Source organism: Ursus americanus, chromosome 4 (assembly GCF_024610735.1).
Source record: "Ursus americanus isolate L20-20 chromosome 4, mUrsAme1.1.p, whole genome shotgun sequence".
NCBI lineage: Eukaryota > Metazoa > Chordata > Mammalia > Carnivora > Ursidae > Ursus > Ursus americanus.
Genome location: NC_142130.1, coordinates 54,164,236 through 54,182,565, shown reverse-complemented (window position 1 = coordinate 54,182,565; position 18,330 = coordinate 54,164,236). Strand labels below are relative to the sequence as shown.

The 18,330-nt window shown below is 35.6% G+C and overlaps 1 protein-coding gene across 3 annotated transcripts in view; it reads left to right on the top strand.

Moving 5' to 3' along the window:
- TBC1D23 (TBC1 domain family member 23) overlaps positions 1 to 18,330 on the top strand; it is a 55,055-nt gene that overhangs the window by 14,539 nt on the left and 22,186 nt on the right. For 2 of the 3 annotated variants that reach the window (XM_045785357.2, XM_045785356.2), the window contains exons 2-9: positions 5,472 to 5,583; positions 6,931 to 7,036; positions 8,036 to 8,240; positions 12,495 to 12,618; positions 15,690 to 15,814; positions 15,906 to 15,952; positions 16,894 to 16,997; positions 18,138 to 18,260. In XM_045785357.2, the coding sequence (XP_045641313.1) occupies positions 5,472 to 5,583; positions 6,931 to 7,036; positions 8,036 to 8,240; positions 12,495 to 12,618; positions 15,690 to 15,814; positions 15,906 to 15,952; positions 16,894 to 16,997; positions 18,138 to 18,260 (946 nt within the window). Of the gene's footprint in view, positions 1 to 5,471; positions 5,584 to 6,930; positions 7,037 to 8,035; positions 8,241 to 12,494; positions 12,619 to 15,689; positions 15,815 to 15,905; positions 15,953 to 16,893; positions 16,998 to 18,137; positions 18,261 to 18,330 lie in introns of those variants that run through there. The other variant, XM_045785358.2, reaches the window with a different exon arrangement.

The window sequence follows — 18,330 nt, the reverse complement described above, 5'->3', positions numbered from 1 at the left end:
AGACCCCGGTGAAATTACCAGTGTTAAGACTAGAGAAAGGATACATAGATGTCTGTTCACAGAAGAAAGACGGAAACGCTGTCTGGAGATGATGGTAAGTTGCTTGTGTTTGTTTTTGGAGAGGAGCTGAGATCAAAGGGAAGAGAAGCCTGCTGGCCTCTATTTTTTCTTTCAAGTCAGATGAGGTAAAGTAGCTGTATAGGGGTTCTGAAGAAAGTGGTGAATAGGAAATTTTCAGCCAGCATTGATGCCAAGCGGATAGAGAAGATGGTGAATTTATGATAGCATCATAAAGTTGTCTTAATTTATTTTCCCACGAAGTCTTTATTGAGCGGAGTGTAGGAACAAAAGACAGAATTGGTTAGATTAACCCAATGCTGAGAATATGTAGCTTTCTGAATGATGCAGGAGGACAAAGGAGTGACATTTAGCGCTTAAGGTCTTACTTAGGCCATGGGGACAAGTCAGGGGGCCATGGGGGGTGGTCTTACTTAAGACGGAAGACAAGAAGTGAGGCATCATTCTTGTTTCTTTCTCCTCACAAATATTTGTTCATTTTAGACTACAATAATACCCCCTTCAAAAAAAAAAAAAAAAGGACACATTAAAACTGTCCTATAAGCACTCTACTTGAAATAAACATTTTTTCATAGCTTCCCAGTGTGTGTGGGAAAGAGTGGATGGGAAGTGGGGATAGTATACTATTTCTTTAGCACATATATGCTGTATGTTAGCTTTAAAACTGCCCGTTTTTAAAAACTTGCTATATGTCATTAATATGATAAACATTTTCTGTGTCATTTTTTGTTTTTCAGCATTTTAAATTGTTGCCTCATATTCCCTCTACTAATTTAAATCAGTTCCTCATTTTAAGACAGCTACATTGTAATTTTCATAGTCATAATAAGCACTACTTTGAACATGCTTTTAGCTGAATCATTTTACTCATTCTCAATTATGCTGACTGAAAGAGTATTAATGTTAAAAAGGAATCCACAAATATTTAAATTATTCAAGCAGTACATACAAATATACGACATAAATATACTCAAGCTTTACTGACTAATGCTATGTGCAAAGTAATTGTCCTTCCCATCTCATTTCTCTGAAGTAGCTACCTTTCACAATTTTGGTTTTTGTTCTAATGGATACTGACATACCTCTGACCTACTTCCAGTCCCTAGCAACTACTATTTTCTTTCTGTCTGTGAATTTGACTGTTCTAGGTACCTCAAATAAGTACAGTTGTACAGTATTTGTCTTTTTGTGATTGGCTTATTTCGCTTAGCATAATGTCCTCAAGATCCATTCATGTTGTAGATGTCTCAATTTTTTTCCTTTGTAAGGATGAATGATATTCCATTTTGTATGTGTATACCCTATTTCATTTATCCATTTATCCACTGAAGGATATTTGTGTTGCTTCCACCTTTGGCTATTGGGAATATTGCTGTTATGAACATGGGTGTACAAATATCTATTCAGGTTCCTGCTTTCACTTCTTTTGGGTATAGAATCAGAAGTGGAATTGCTGGATCGTATGGTAATTCTGCATTTTAATTTTTTGAAGAATAGCCATACCATTTTCCATAGTGGCTACACCATTTTATAGTCACACCGATGGTGCACAGGGTTCCAGTTTCTCCACATCCTCGCCAACACTTATTTGCATGCAACTCTTGATCTTGGGGTCATGAATTCGAGCCCCATGTTGGGTGTAGAGATTACTTAAAAAATGAATAAACTTTAAAAAATAAAATATAATGTCCAGAATAGGTAAATGTATAGAGACAGAAAGTAAATCAGTGGTGGTCAGAGGCTGGGAGCAGGGTGGGGAGGAGTGGAGAATGGCTGATAATGGATATGGAGTTAAGTGCAGAAAGATACATGTTAAAAAAAGAAGACACAGATGAACTAAGTCTTGTTTTCATCTCCTGTTTGGAGTATGTACAATTAAAGTTTTCATCAATTTTTGAAATTATAGGGAAAAGAAGTTTTTAGAACATGGTTAGGGGAAAAACAATTTAGAAGATAGTGTAGGGGCCCTGGGTGGCTTAGTTAGTTAAGTGGCTGCAGGCCAAGATTTCAGGATCCTGGGATCAAGCCCCACTAAGCAGGGAGCCTCCTTCTCCCTCTCCTTCTGCCCCTCCTCCTGCTTGTGCTCTCTCTCTCTGTCTCTCTCTCAAATAAATAAATGAAATCTTTAAAAAAAGTGTAATATACAGTCGTCCCTTCCCCCCCACCCCGTGGCAGATTTTCTATGACTTTTTAACTTCTAGGAACACAACTTATATAATCTAGTTGCTTTTAAAAATTATAATTTCAAATGGATTCATTTTATGGCTTATTCATAAAATAATTATGTACAAAATTTCGAATTGAATTTATTAATCCTAGAAGCATTTAGAAATCCATATTTAATTTGGTAGCGCTTGAAAATTCATGTTCCCCTCTCTAACCATGCCCTCTTAAATTGCTTTGTGCAAATGCTTCCATGTGCCAGAAGTTACTCACCATTTGGTTGACGAATAAAAGTCTTAATCTTACTCTGTTGCTAGCTTGAGTAAGCATTAAACTAACTTCATATGAATGTAGTCAGATTGTTTGCCTTGCCATAATTCTAAAACAACTTGGGTTACAATGCTTAGATTAGGTGATTTTGCCACAGAACATCAAGTGAGGGAATATTCTGTTATGTTTTATTTAGGTTTTGAAAATAAGTCATTGCTAGATCATCAGCAGTAACTTATAGTATTATACTAACAAATACAGTTTCAGTGTCACAGAACCGGGAAGAGATGCATTTCTGTTAATTTGCAACCCCAATGTTTTAAATTTGCTCTGCCATGAACTTTCTGAGCAAAGTAGACAATAATTTTTCGGACTTAACTAGAATTAATGGATAAGGCCTGTGCTTTTCTATTTTAGGACCTGCCTGAGTGTGCAGTACATTTCTACCAACCTTTATCCTGTAAGAAACCACCATCATCAAAGAAGATTTAAAAAACCATAGTCTGCCCAATCATACTCCATCAGACGTGGGTCTTGCTTTCGAATGTTAGGTATTGCTTATTCAAAAGTAGGGGGAAACTTGGTTTAGGGGAAGGAAAATTCTGTTTGAGAGCTAAGTGCCATAGAGTTCCTATCTCTTGATAGGAACTTGAGCCTTACATGAATTATTTAACTTCACTATTTTCAACTCTTCCCTCCTTTCACAAGTGCATTTATAATGTTGAAGGTCTGATAACTGAACTTTTGAGTACCTTGTTCAGAAAATAACGTTACTTTTAATTGTTCCGTTTGTGAGAAATTCCTTTTACTACTTAAGTTGGAGCATTTGCTGGTTTCTTGCTTATGACTGCTCTGCTGGACACCACGCTTGTGGTTCCCTGGGGGCAGCATCAAAAAATCCAACAGCAGCTGTATCAGTAGGGATGTGCTTGTACATTATTATGATCTAAAAAGTATGTTGAGGGTTGGGCCTTTTGCCCCAAAATACTGACTTTGGTGTCTGGAATACTAAGGGATTTGGCAAAGTTACTTCAAAAAGAAACGAAAGATTTTTGCATTGAAAAATAGAAAAATTCTGGTTCTTCATTTATTTGGTAGAAGAATTCCATCTCATGCAGTGGTGTCTTCAGTTCGTTTACATACTTAATCATTAAAAATATGGTATTTATTCATCAAAGATCACATTAAATTTTCTTTGTTTCATGGTTACAAACAATCTTTCAAATTCTAACAGGATCTCTCTTACATTTCGTCCAGAATATAATAGATTAAACCCCATTCTTTATCAGCTACAGGCCTGAACCATTTCTCAGCAGAAGACTTGAAATCTCTTTCCCTCACTTTCTCCTCCAGCACTTTGGTGACCATATAGCAAAAGAACAAAATGTTTCTTGTGTCATTACTGTTATCTTCTTGTTCTTATGAATTTACAGTAGCTTTGTTAAGAAATCTCTCAAATTTGATCACTACATTTCTATTGAATATGATCCCAAGTGATTATATTTTCATTTAATTCCTCTTAAGAAGGGAACACTTTAGTAAATTTATACATTTAGGGGCACTTGAGTGGCTCAGTTGGTTAAGTGGCTGCCTTCAGCTCAAGACATGATCGATCTCAGGGTCGTGGGATGGAGTTCTGCATCGGGCTCCCTGCTCAGTGGGGAGTCTGCTTCTCCCTCTCCCTCTGCCTGCTGCTCCCCTTGCTTACATTGTCTCTGTCAAATACATAAATAAAATCTTTCAAAAAGTTATACATTTAAACTAATATTTTTGGAATCCTATCAATAGGGGAGATTTAAATTGTCTTATTGAGAGAATATAGAATGGAAGTAAATTATTTTTCTCAAAACCACCTATACACACAAAAATGTGACAAAATCTTCGTTTCCTGATTGTAATGGGAGACTGCCTTTTGGTCTGCTTCAAAGAATTTTAGAAATTGGCTGAGTTGTGGATTTTTATTTGTGTAGATTTTTTTTTTGTATTGCATATTAAAATTACAAAGAGTGAAACTTTAGCTTTTGAGAATTCTGGGGAATTAATTATTTTAAGTGTTATTTCATGGTTAAAAATTCATAACATTTGTGAAAGTTTTTTTTAATGTATTCTTTTTAAGTATATACAAACAAAATTTATTTCATGTTTAATTTTCTCTTTAAACATGGTAGACTGAGCATAATTGCCTGATGATTTACTTGGTGATGTTGTCTTGTTTTGCTTTACTATATAATACAGTGGTGCCATTAGAGCTTTTTTGTTCCTCTAACATTAATTGGACACTGTAAGCCAGGCACTGCTCTAGGCATGATATCTGTATAAGTAATGTACTAAGTATTCCCATACTGCAGTGCTTTGAATTCTTGGCTGAATTTTATGATTTCTCCTCTTTGCCACTATTTAGCATAATATTAGGAACATAAATTCTGGAGCCTAACTGTTAAAGTTTGAATCTTGGCTCTAGTACTTACTTGATAAGTGATCATAAGCTATATAATTCCTCTTTGCCTCAACTTTTGCATATGTAAACTGGGGCCAGTGATGATTGTGGTTACTTCATAGGGTTGTTGTGAGAATTGAAAAAACACAGGCACAGTGTTTGGAAAGGTGCCTGGCACAAAGATAGTGCGATATAAAGTGTTAGTCATTACTACTACCATGAATAGTACTGTTACTATGACTTTTCAGTGCCGTCAGCTTGCATGCCCTGTCTTCTCTTTTTAAGTTTCGTATCTTAGAAAACATAACTCAGCTTGTTAGAACTAAATGCAAAGTAAGAGTAAACTGCGTGAAACCTGAGATTCCCTTTCAAGCAAATAAAATGCCGTGTATGCCTTGGCATTACGTTTTGGCTGCTGAGAACCTTCTTTTCATAGACACGACCTTTAATTGGCCGTGCTGATAAATGAATCTCGAATAAGAAAACATAAGTAAAATTGATCTATTAAGGACTTGTTTTTTAGGGAAAAAGATCTTGAAGAAGCTCTGGAAGCAGGAGGTTGTGATCTTGAAACTTTGAGAAATATAATTCAAGGGAGACCACTGCCTGCTGATCTGAGGGCCAAGGTTTGGAAGGTAACTGGAAACTAAAACAAAATATGTTCACTTAAGAATAACATTTGAGAATTTTTATGTTCAGCTGTTTAAGTTGCAGAAAACTTTATCTTATGAGCGTGCTGCATCTAGAGAATTTATCAAACAGAGCAACTTACTAAAAATGTGTGTTTCTGTCATGTTTGGTTGTTTAATAATTTAGGTTTTGAAAGGCAGTGTTTCTTCTGTAGTTATTAGAAATGATGTTTATGAAGATAGTTTAATGAAATGAGAAAATGCAACCAATGAATAAAATAGGATTTATAATTGGAGCAGGAATTACCTCAGCTATGTTAAAGACGAGGTGGGGAAGGGACATAGGTCTCTCTGGGTGTTGGAATTACAGGATAATTTACTTTGCTTTATTTTCCTCTTCAACTGTTCTCCAGTGCATGTGTATTATCATTTTTTTTAATTTTAAATTAAGATTTTGTTATGATTGCAAAAGAAATACTCATCTTTGTTAAAACATATAAGCATAGAATAAGGTAAAAATCATCTGTTGTCTATCACCTGTGGGTAAAACATATGTCTTAGTATGTATCTTTTTATTTTTTTCTTCTCTGCGCATATGTATGTAACAGAAATGGAATTATAACTGTATGTAGAATTCTGAATGTTTTATTATAGAAATTTAAAACACATACAAAAGTAGATACTTGTATAATGAACCCCCATGACCCATCACTTAGCTTTAACTGTTTGGCCAATCTTGATTAATTAGTATCTCCATCTTTTCCTCCCCACTCCACACACTGGATTATTCTAAAGCAAATCCTTGGTAGCACACCAAAATACTTTAGTATGAAAGTCTAAAAGATAAAAACTTTTAAAACAACTGTAATACCATTAAACTGAAAAAAAAGTGAATCCTTATTGTGTCCTCACATGTCTGAAGGGCCAGGGGCTCCTTCTGGACTCTTTTGTATAAGGACACTAATTCCATTATGAGGGCTCCACCCTCGTGACCTAATCACCTCCCAAAGGCCTCACCTCTAAATAGCATCATATTGGAGATGTTTCAACATATGAATTTTGTGGGGTGACACAAACATTCAGTCGATAGCATTGATGATGTTTGCTTGAAATAAATTTAAATATGCTATTCACTGGATTGATATGAAGTAGTAAAATTTAATGTAGGAAGATTTAAAATAATTGTGTTCATTAAGATATGATCAGCAATTGGTGGAGCATAAATTTATTACTTTGTAATCTTAGACGTATGCATTATTATTTCTAAATTCAGGACTTTCCATAATTACAGCATTTTTTTCCCCAAGAATGAGAAATGACATGTGAAGCTAGTTGCTTTTATCTTTCTTGCAGATTGCTCTAAATGTTGCAGGAAAAGGCGACAGTTTGGCATCATGGGATGGTATTTTAGACTTGCCAGAACAGAATGCTATTCACAAAGATTGTCTTGAGTTTATTGGTAAGTTTAATAATTGTTTTCAAACAGTGAAAATTTTGAAAATAATATTTTGAGGTAGAGGAATTACTCTCTTAGAATCATCCTGTTATAATTTGGGATATGTTGTGTTTGTGAAGGGCTAGTAAATAGTTTTAGAACTTCTCTTTTGAAATTCTTATGAAGTAATGTCTAGTATTTTTAAGAGAGTCCAATTTTTAGTGGGTTTTTTTTTAATTATATGTTCAGTTCTTTACAGTTTTAAAATTCTTTTAGTGGGTTTTTTTTTAATTATATGTTCAGTTCTTTACAGTTTTTTGGGTAAAGATCTGTATGATTGTATATCATCTCCACATTAAAAAGGTCTGTGTTCCAAAAGTTTATCTATCATTGGTAATGATCTGCTATAAAAAAACTATTGTAAGTCATGGGTGAAAGGTTTCTAATGACTCCACAAGGTCTTTTTCAACATTAAATGAATTTAGTTTATATTTTTAAATTCATCTACAGTCTTTGGTGTCTTTCTGTTTCTCTTTTCATCACATTTTAGTTAAGTTGTGATTAGATAAGCTTTTGTGTACTAACCACAGCAGTAACATTATTGCTGGTGTGTGCAAAGGAAAGGGAAGTTGGTGGTAGAGAATGAATCACCGTCCCTGACAGAGCTGTAGAGGCAGCTGTCCCTCATGGGGTAGATGATAATCTGTTGTTTAGAAAAAACCTTTTTGCTTTTGAGGGATATGGGTTAAGCCTATGTTTCCTACCTCTCTACTTCAGATTATCCATTCTTAACGTTTAACATATATATAGGTCAAATATTATTACGTTGAGTTAATAAATATTGAATATTTAGTAAATACTGGATAAGTAAAAGGAAACGTGTGCTTTCATGTAGTTTTATTTTGTCCTTTTCATGCTCCAGATACACTAAGATAGTATCATATGTTTGTAAACAAGTGTTATGTGCAATAATGGAGTCTCTAACAGACCCTTGGTAACTTAATTTTGACACTTATTTTCTAGAACAGCTTTCAGTGCCAGAAGAGAAGGCAACAGAATTCCTTTTGGATATTGAATCTGTAATTACCTTTTACTGTAAATCACGTAATATTAAATACAGCACGTCCCTTAGCTGGATACATCTACTGAAGCCATTGGTGCATCTTCAACTGCCACGCAGCGATTTATACAACTGCTTTTATGCTATCATGAATAAGTACATTCCCAGGTAAAATATGGTTTAGTTATTATAGTTTTAAGAATGAATAAAGGTCTAGTTTGCTTTGAACTATAGTTGTTAGATTTACTTTGGTGGTAAAGTAAGAGGCTAAAATAATTTTTAGGATTGTTTGAGTCTTAATGGTTATTTGACTTTATTTTTGTGGTTATAGATTTTAAAGGATTCTTCAGTTAAGAATTTATGCTTATAGAGTTTATGCCAATTTTTTCATAGTATCCCTATTTTAATTTCTTTCCTTATAAAATAAAAATAGCATTATAATGTCTACATGGAAAGTAAAATTTTTGGAGTGCTTCCTTAAGTGAGGTGCTGGCATTACAGCTTGGAATGTAATCTTAGATATGCAGGTGTTGAATGAGTAATTAGAAGTGTGCTGTGTGTTAGGAAGGTGAAATATAGAATGCTATGGGAATTTTTTTTTTCAGTGGGAGGGGCAGAGGAAGAGGGAGAGAATCTTAAGCAGGCTCCATGCCCAGTGTGGAGCCCGACACAGGGCTTGATCTCAACAACCCTGAGATTATGACGTGAGCTGAATTCAAGAGGTGGGCACTTAACTGACTGGGCCACCCAGGTGCCCCTAGAATGCTATGGGAATATTTGATGAGGGTGACCTGACTTGCTCTGGAGGTCAGAGATGGCTTTCCTGGGCAAGTGACACTTATGCTGAGAATAGATAGGTAGATGTTTACATGGTTGTAGTAGTGGTGGTGAGGGCAGGGAGGGTGGGGAGGGAGTACAGGAGCTGCATTCATGAGGCCAGAAAGAATTCTTGTACTTCCCAGTGGTATGGGTGAGGTAGTCAGGATTTCAGAGCCAAAAGGAACTTTTGACATGATCTAGACCAGTGGATTGGCTACACAGTGAACCTTGGATGCGCATTGGAATCATTGAGGGAGCTCTGAAGAGTCCTGATGCTTGTTTGTGTACCTGATTATCAGATCTCTTAGGAGGGCACCCAGGCATCATTGTTTTTTCAGAGCTTTTCAGTTGACTACAGTATGTAGCCAAAGTAGAGATCTGTTCTGGAGCTTAGTGGTTAAATGACTACCATTTTTTACTGCTTCCTGTAATACACATTATACTAAGTGCAGGTGCTTTGTTTTCTCATTTCAACAATAGCCACTAAAGGGTAGATATCCCTGATTTACAACTACAAAAACTGAGGCAAGGAAAGAGAGATTAAAGACCTACTGAGGATTACGCTTCTGGTGTATGTTTGAGTCAAGATTTGAACCTAAGTTTAGATGGACACCTGTGCTTTAACGAATGCAGTTCTTCACCCTAGCTGCTTGTTAGAATCAGCTGAAGAACTTTTTCTTTAATAGTTCAAGATATTATTAGTGTGTACGTTTAGTGTGTACGATTCATTGGTTTTTAGTATAGTCACAGAGTTGTGCCACCATAACCACAATAGTTTTTAGAACATTTTCATCACTCCAAAAAGGAATCCTGTCCCCGTTAGCAGTCAGCTCTCCATTTTCCCCCAACTAGTGGTTCCCTAGGCAACCACTAATCTTTCTGTCTCTGGATTTGCGTGCATTGCCTGCATGCACCACATTTTATTTACTTACTCAGCAGTTAATGGACATTTGGATTATTTTCACTTTTTGGCTCTTATGAATAATGCTGCTGTGAACTTTTGTGTACAAGTTTTTGTGTGGACATGTATTTCATTTCTCTTGGTATGTACGGAGAAGTGGAATTGCTGAATTATATGGTGACTGTATGTTCGTTCAGCCGTTCGAGGAATTGCCAGTCTTTTCCACAACTGTATCATTTTACATTCCCACCAGTAGTGAATGAAGATCCCAGTTTTTCCACATCCTGTCAACATTTAAAAAAAATTATTGTAGCTAAACTAATGAGTGTGAATTGGTATCTCTTTATGGTTCTGCTTTGCATTTCCCTGACAGTGATGTTTAGCACCTTTCATGCACTCATTGGCAGTTTGTATATCTTCTTTCGGGAAATGTCTGTCTGTTTAGCCGAAGAACATTTAAAACATGTGGGTCCTTGAAGTATCAACTATGAATAGACGAGATAGAGCCTAGGCATATTTTTTAAAAACTCCCCAGGTGTTCTCATGAAGCAAGGTAGAGAACCTCTGTGCTACCTTGAAGCCATGGTGCTTCATGTAAGTAAAACAGACCCAGAGATGCCAAGAGACAGGCCTACTATGGTCATGGTAGAGCTGAGATTGGAATTTATATTTGTGAGTCATACTGAGTCTCAGCTGCTTATATTTTAGCTTATGTATTTACCACCATTCAGTGTAACAGAGCTAGTGATAGCAAGGAACATGATGTTCAACTTTTTCTCTAAAGGACATTGGTGGTGGTAGGTAGTAGTAGTGGGGGAGAGGAATTTACATTCAACTGTGTAACACAGGGTCTTGTTAGGTTCCTCCAGTTACTTTCTATGAATTTCACCTGTAATATAGCACTCCAGCAAGTGTCAGTGTTAATGCCCCTGGATAGAACACAGCCCACAAAATGCTGCTAGAACTCCACTGTAATGTATCTTCTTATTACAGAGTTAATATAAGTTGGGTAGAATCCTATCAAGCACAGTGCCTTGCAGTAATAGTATACAGCTATTAAATGAATAGATGCTGTTGCAGTGGCTGACTCCCTGAGAGGTCCTGTTAGGGACACAAACTAGGCAATTGTTTCTACATTTTTATGTCCCTGCACAATTTACTGTTTGTTTCTGTGTTTTGCCTTAGCAGTCAGTTGCCTTGCATTTATAGAATGGGGAGAATATTCAGACAAAGGAGGAGGTAGTCTTGCCATTTTGAATCCAGTTCTGTCTCTGGGCATCTGAATTAACAACCTAGGGCTTTCTCTACAAAAGTTCCCTGTCACTTACCTTATCAAAAAATGGTAGATAGAGGTTCGTACCAAATCCTGGCATTCATCTCAGATCTTGGTTTTGTAGAAATTATTTTTCAGTATTTCCACTTAAATAGCATTTGACAGCATTCTTTATCAGAGTGCTTTTATGTCAAAACTGTGACATTCATTTCTCTTTTTTTTTAATAGATTTTATTTATTTATTTGACACAGAGAGAGACAGCCAGCGAGAGAGGGAACACAAGCAGGTGAAGTGGGAGAGGAAGAAGCAGGCTCCCAGCGGAGGAGCCTGATGTGGGGCTCGATCCTAGGACCCTGGGATCACGCCCTGAGCCGAAGGCAGATGCTTAACGACTGACCCACCCAGGCGCCCCGATCATTAGCTTTTTCACATGAAGCCTTTTACTTTATTTCAATTTCTTTACAGTTTGTTTTTTTAGAGACTGTATCCATACCAAAATACTGCTTGTTGAAATACCAAATTATATATAGTGAAGAGTGTGGCATGATAGTTTAATACAGTTTCTGCGTAGAGGTCTTAGCTGACTTCTTAGCTATGTGACCTTGGGTGAGCTACTTGCCCACAACTAAGCCTCAGTTTTCTCATCCGTAAAATGAGGGAAAAAATAGTAACTATTTCATAGGGTTGCTTGTAAAGATAAAATTAGGTAACTTTGTAGAGTGCCTGTTACAGTGTTTGGCACATGATATTTTCTCAATAAATACTGACTTTTATTGAGTACTGCCTGTACTTTGAGCTGTTTACATTTTTATTGAGTCATTGAGACACAAGGGAAGAAGGAAAGAAGTAGTACACTTGCTCCATAAAGTGTTTTGTACCTCTTGGAGTTCATTCTGAGCACTAGTTCCCAGGCCACTTCAACAGCTTCTAAGGCTCTGGTCCAGTATTTTGTTCATCTGTGGCCCTTTCACACTTTTACCTTTGTTAAAGGACATCCCTACTTGAGTATGTTAACTGTGGAGCTAACCTGAAGCCTTTCTAGGAGTTTCTTCTTATTTGGTAGGGAAAAAGAGGGCTGGACTTCTTTGGAACTCTATAGATATCCTTTTGGGATCCAGAACTTGTCAGTAACCTAAATGGTCCTGCTGTTTTCAGTGGTCCCTGCAGTCCTTTCATTTGAGTGCTACCTGGGTTTACCTGGAGAGAATCTCCCTAGAGTTGGCTGTAGACCTGCTGTTTTCTACAAACTTTTTGTCAGACAGGTGTATTAGGTGTTGTGAACCTGGTTGTATCAGATAGGCTTGTTATGAATGCTGTGGTGTTCAGGTGTTTTGTGGCGGGGGAAGGTAAGTATTCCAGGGGGACTGGTTACTAATATGACCATTTCTGACCCATTAATGCAAAAACCTTGCTTCTCTTGTCTTTTAGGGATTGTTCTCTGAAGGGAAGACCATTTCATCTTTTCCGATTACTCATCCAATACCATGAGCCTGAGCTTTGTTCTTTTCTTGATACAAAGAAAATTACTCCAGACTCCTATGCACTCAACTGGGTAATAAAGTGAAAGTAGGAACACTTAATGAAAAATAGCTTTCTATAAAACTTTAGTTAGGTTTTTTCTTTTCCCAAGGAAGAGAAAGAAAAGTACTAAATTATAGACCATTACTACTTAAACCAAAGGAATAAAATTTGGGGAACTTCAAAAATTGGTTTTTTAGCTCTTGACTGTTCACATTATTTAAAATGAAGTTTAGACATTTGTTGTTTTATATATATCTCATATATATTACATATGTATGTGCTATATATATAATATATGTGAGATATCTGTATATAATATGTGCAAATATATGCATGTAATATATGTAAATACGTGATATGTATCGGTTCACTTTAAAACTTTGATTAAATTGTTGATGGTGTGTATAAGAATTGATATCTAATCATAAGGAGAACATCTCAAGATTGTCAAATGATCAGTAGAAAAGAATATAAAGTACATCTCAGCTCTGTTATTCTATATTTATATTTTCAGTGGAAAGTTTTATTATTCTAGGTCGGTGGTTTTCAGACCTTTTGGTGTCAGGACCTCTTATACTCAGTATCTATTGAGGATCCACAGTTTATATGGATTATGTTGGTTAGAAATTGAAACTAAGAAATTTAATAATTCATTTAGAAGCCTATTTTTCTAATGCACAGCCCAATTCATTTAAATACCTTATTTTTCTAATGCAAAATAACTATTTTCCAAAAGAAAATTAGAGAATAGTGACATTGTTTTATATTTTTGTGAATCTATTTGGCTAGATCACAGATAGGTGGATTCTCATATCTGCTTCTTTATTTAGTCTGTTATGATACTACAGTTCATGTAGCCTTTGGGAAAGTACTGTTCATTTGTGAGAGAATGAGTATGAAAAAGGCAATTAAAGTTTACATATCATTATGAAAATAGTTTTGACCTCATGGACTCCCCTGTAAATACTCTTGGGGACTTCTAGGGCTCCTTAGACTACGCTTTGAGAACTTCTCTTCTAGATTAACTTGAAGATTTTTCTAAAACAGTGATTGGGTGCTAGAAGAATGTATATTCAGAAATTAAACATTTTCCTTGATCATGTCTTAACCGAAATTTTCTTCAGAAAGGATTCCTTTCTGCCACTTATTAACTATGTGATTTAAGACACTTAGCCACTGAGCATCAATTTCTTTATCTGTAAAATGGGAATAATAATAATAATAATACCTATCTCAGAGGGTGATGGGATAAGTAAACAATCAAGAAATGGTACTTAGAGAATTCTAACTGGTTTCGGCTCTGGCATATTAAATCTCAAACTGGAGTAGCCTACTTTTTAGTTCTCAGCCACAATCTTGTCACTTTGAATTAAAATAATAAAATACCTGTAAAATTATACTTATCTCTTGCTCTCTCTTTTTTTTTTTTAAGAGAGAGTTAGTGGGCTTGTGTGTGTGCCGGCAGGGGCAGGAAAGGCAGAGGGACAAGGAGAGAATCTTAAGCAGGCTCTGTGCCCAGTTTGGAGCCCAATGTGGGGCTGGCTCAATCTCACAATCCTTAGATCATGACTTGAGCTTAAATCAAGAGTCAGACACTGAACCGACTAAGCCACCTAGGAGCCCCTACCTGTAAAATTATGGTTTCTCTGAGATACATATGTTGCCATTCAATGTACTTATTTGTGTTAAAGTAAAAAACTATTTCTTTTATGCATTCTGATATCTAATGGAGGTCTCTCCTGTCACTTCTGCCATTTCTGTTGCCAGATCTCTGATTCAGTCCTCAGTGCTGGTAGCAGATTTTAACTAAGTACTAAAACAACTGTTCTGTCTTCAGTGCCCCAAATAGTTTGTTCTTGCTACTAGTATCTTGTCTATGGAATGGAGTCTTTTTTTTTTTTTTTTAAATCATGAGATGAAGCAGTTAAAGCTAATTCCTGAACCTTGAGAACCTGTAACTGTGAGCAATGCAGTGATAGTTGTAGTTTGGCTACACGAGTTTAATGAGGACCATATATTGTGATTCTGTTTGTATTTACATCTTTGGTATTTGTAATGGTATTCTTATTTGTAATAGTAATTTTAAAAACAATAAAAAACATTAGTACGGTTATATACTTTAAAAACTTTGTGGTCAAGTGTAACGGCAGTTAGCTGGCTGTGGAATAATATCAGGTCATTTTTCTAGTGCAAATACCACCACTCACCATCTCTGTGAGCTTGGGAAGATTATTTAATACCAGTCTGTTTCCTCACCTATAAACTGGGGAGAAAAATGTCAACTTTGAAGACCTGTTATGAGAATATTTAAAATAAGTGATAGCTAATAAAGAATATGAGACAGTAGTTTAGTATTGAAATGTGCACTAATGTATATGTTTCCATTAGCCTTTAAAAATGTTTTAAATTTAAACCTCTAGATGGAATTGTTTCTGTATCTAATGAAAATTGAATACTTCAAAAATATCACTGCGTTTATGCAATTTAAAACACAGGCTCTAGAGAAGCTTAAACAACTCTTTTATTTGAAATAGAAAACCATAGGGCTCCTGAAACATTGAGGGATATAAATTTGTCTCATCTATTTCAAATGATGGACAAGTAAGCTTTGGCAGCAGTTCACCATTATACTGTCATTAAAACTTTTCTCTGTGTTCTTAAATTACCATGTTTGATCCTTTATAGTTACCTTATAAGTACCATAATAATTATGCTAGTTACCCTTTTAGTGGTAGTTATGCTGGTTATTATGCTATGGCAGATAAGTGCTAGTTACTTTAGATACTCTAGGTTAATTCTCTCTCTCTTCCCAACAATGGTAGAAGAAGGGTAGCAGTATTCCTTTTTTTTTTTTTTTTAAGAAGTAGAACTGGAACTTTAGAGGTTAAGTAATCTGCCTTAAGTCACACAGCGAATAAGTGGCTTCATTGTGCCTTGAATCCATGTATTCTGCCTTTGCATTACATGCAGTAAAATTAAGCTACACATTAGGTATCAGGTGCAGATAATTTGATGTAATGTTACTTACACATATGCTTTCATACTTTTAAAAGAACAGGTCATTTCCAGTGGTTTATGTCTCATTTCATTTCCTGATTACAGCTTGGAAGCCTTTTTGCATGTTACTGTTCCATTGAAGTCACTCAGGCAATGTGGGATGGATATCTACAACAAGCAGATCCATTTTTTATTTATTTCTTAATGTTAATAATCCTTGTTAATGCAAAGTAAGTATCAAGTTGCTTAGATTCTTTGCCTTTGTATTCTCAGGATGCTTTGTTAATATTTAACTCAAATTCATGTGTTTCTCTTTTACAGAGAAGTTATTTTAGCACAGGAGTCAGACAGCAAAGAAGAAGTTATCCGTAAGTATCACTTACTGTAGAGAAAATATTTCAAGTCACTTTATTTTCTAAAACTCATGTTCTTCATCTATAAATTTAAGAGATTAGTCTATAGAACTCTGAGGTTTCATTCAACTCAGACACACTCTGCAGGTGCAAACCTTAAGGACTGTTTTCCTTCAGTTTTGCCATCCTCATTCATTTCTTCCATGTTTTTTCACTCTTTCAATTCCTTTTCATATACTGTTACTTTGGTGTCATTGTTCATATCACATTCCCTCCTCTCTCTCCCCTCTTCCCTTCCTTCTTCCTTAATTTACCTTTGAGTACTGAGATTTCATAATTATTTCCATTGTGGAAATTTGGTTCTTTGGGGTTCTCCCCATTCTAGCACTCACACAGATTAAGTTGCTTCCTCTCTATATTGCCTGCCACTTTGTACTTTTTATATTATAGTGTTTATCTTGCTACATTATAATGATTTATTTTTACATTTCTCACATAAAACAGAGTTCCTTAGATCAGGAACTATTTCCTAGTCATTTTTTGTTTCCAGGGGCCCTGGCACTTAGCATGTGTTTGTTAAATAAATCACAGTACTGCCATCAAGGCTAATGAATTTGATTGGATTACCTGAGCCGATCTTTCACTAACAGCAGAATTACATTAATAGTTTCAGCTCTTTGAAGGAGCTCTGCTTCTCCTCAGGTTTTTTTTTGGGGGGGGGGGACAGCAAAGCAAGGTTTATTGAGCAATACCAAAGTCATAGTACAAAGTTCCCAAGGAGGGGGGGGATCCAAGAGGGTTGCCCTCTTTTCAAACAGTTTCAAAGCATTGCTGTTAAGATTCCATTTATGTAGTTTTTATTATGTTGAAGATAGTCTCTCTTTGATACGTAAATGTTCATGATTGTATTCATCACAATTTTTTAAATGTTCTCGTTATCTGTAATCCTTTTTCAGAGTTCTTGGAAAATACTCCATCCAGTTTGAATCTAGAAGATATAGAAGATCTTTTCTCTCTGGCTCAGTATTATTGCAGTAAAACACCAGCTTCTTTTAGGAAGGTAGAAGACAAGAAATTGCCAGCTTCAGTATTTCACATTTTGTACATTGTTTTATTGTTTATGTTGTGTCCACTTTAGTTAAAATGCTCTAGGTTGTCACTCTTTTCATGTGTTGCAGTTTTGTGTGATTTTTCACTGTAAATACTCTCCATAGTAGAGGAACAAATTTAAAAAGATAGTATACAGATACGCTAGGAATTATTTCATTTCTACTCTGATTATTGGTTACTTTTGATCATGAGAAAATTGAGATATTTCTTAAGTTAGTGCTTTCTTTAAAAGTTTCAAAAATCTGATGGAGGATGTATAATTATGCCTCCTTTATCTGGAGTTCAGCTTTGTGCAGTTTTAATGGTGCAGAGCTGTCTCATGAACGAAAAAGGGTCCCTGAGCTGCATAGAGACTTAGAACCTTTCTTAGGTGCTTTCAAGTGAAGGACACCAGATTAGAAACATGAGTGCTGTGAGCTCCTAGAAAGTAAAACTCCAAGAGCAAAAAGTTAATAGTGGAGGAGGCACAGAAGTACCATTTATAAAGTAAATGGGTTCATCTGTGACCTCAGGTGCTTGTGAGAGCATTATTGTCTTTTCTTTCTTTTTTTTAGGCATTCTACAATAATGATTGCTATTTGGTTGTCATGTCACTGAAATATCAAGATGAGGTTAAATTATGTTCAGTGTAAGACGTTTCAGAAGAGAGACAAGAGAAACCTTTTAAAAACATTTCCCCTGAAACTAATTAATTAAAAAAGAGATTTGTTTCTAGGGATTCATTTTAGCTATCTTAATAATTGCCTTATGTAGACCATCTCAGTTCCTAACAATGTCAAACAAGTCAGATGATGGGTAGTGGTTTAGGATGCTGGATGAAAAAGAAGTCATATTCTTTTCAGTCTTTTAAGAGGAACAGTTTTATTCTTCAGACATAGTAAATAATATGCACTAGCAGTTGCTAATTAAATCAGGCTGTAGATCAGTGTATAACATAATTTTTGCCTTATTTTTGTTTTTATTATATAATGTTAAAATGTGAAAAGTTGTAACCATTTTACCTTTCATCATGGTTTATTAAGAATATTTTTTGGAAGAAAGATTAATTTTGTTTTTCTTTGTGGTGTTTTAAAAATTTCTTTTCAAACAGGATAATCACCATCTATTTGGTAGTACTTTGTTGGGAATTAAGGATGATGATGCAGATCTGAGTCAGGCTCTTTGCCTGGCTATCTCGGTGTCAGAGATCCTTCAAGCAAATCAGCTTCAAGGGGTAAATAAAGAAAGCCCACAGTTTGTCAGAGGAATGTCCCTTTTAAATGCAGGGAACCGACATGTCCTCC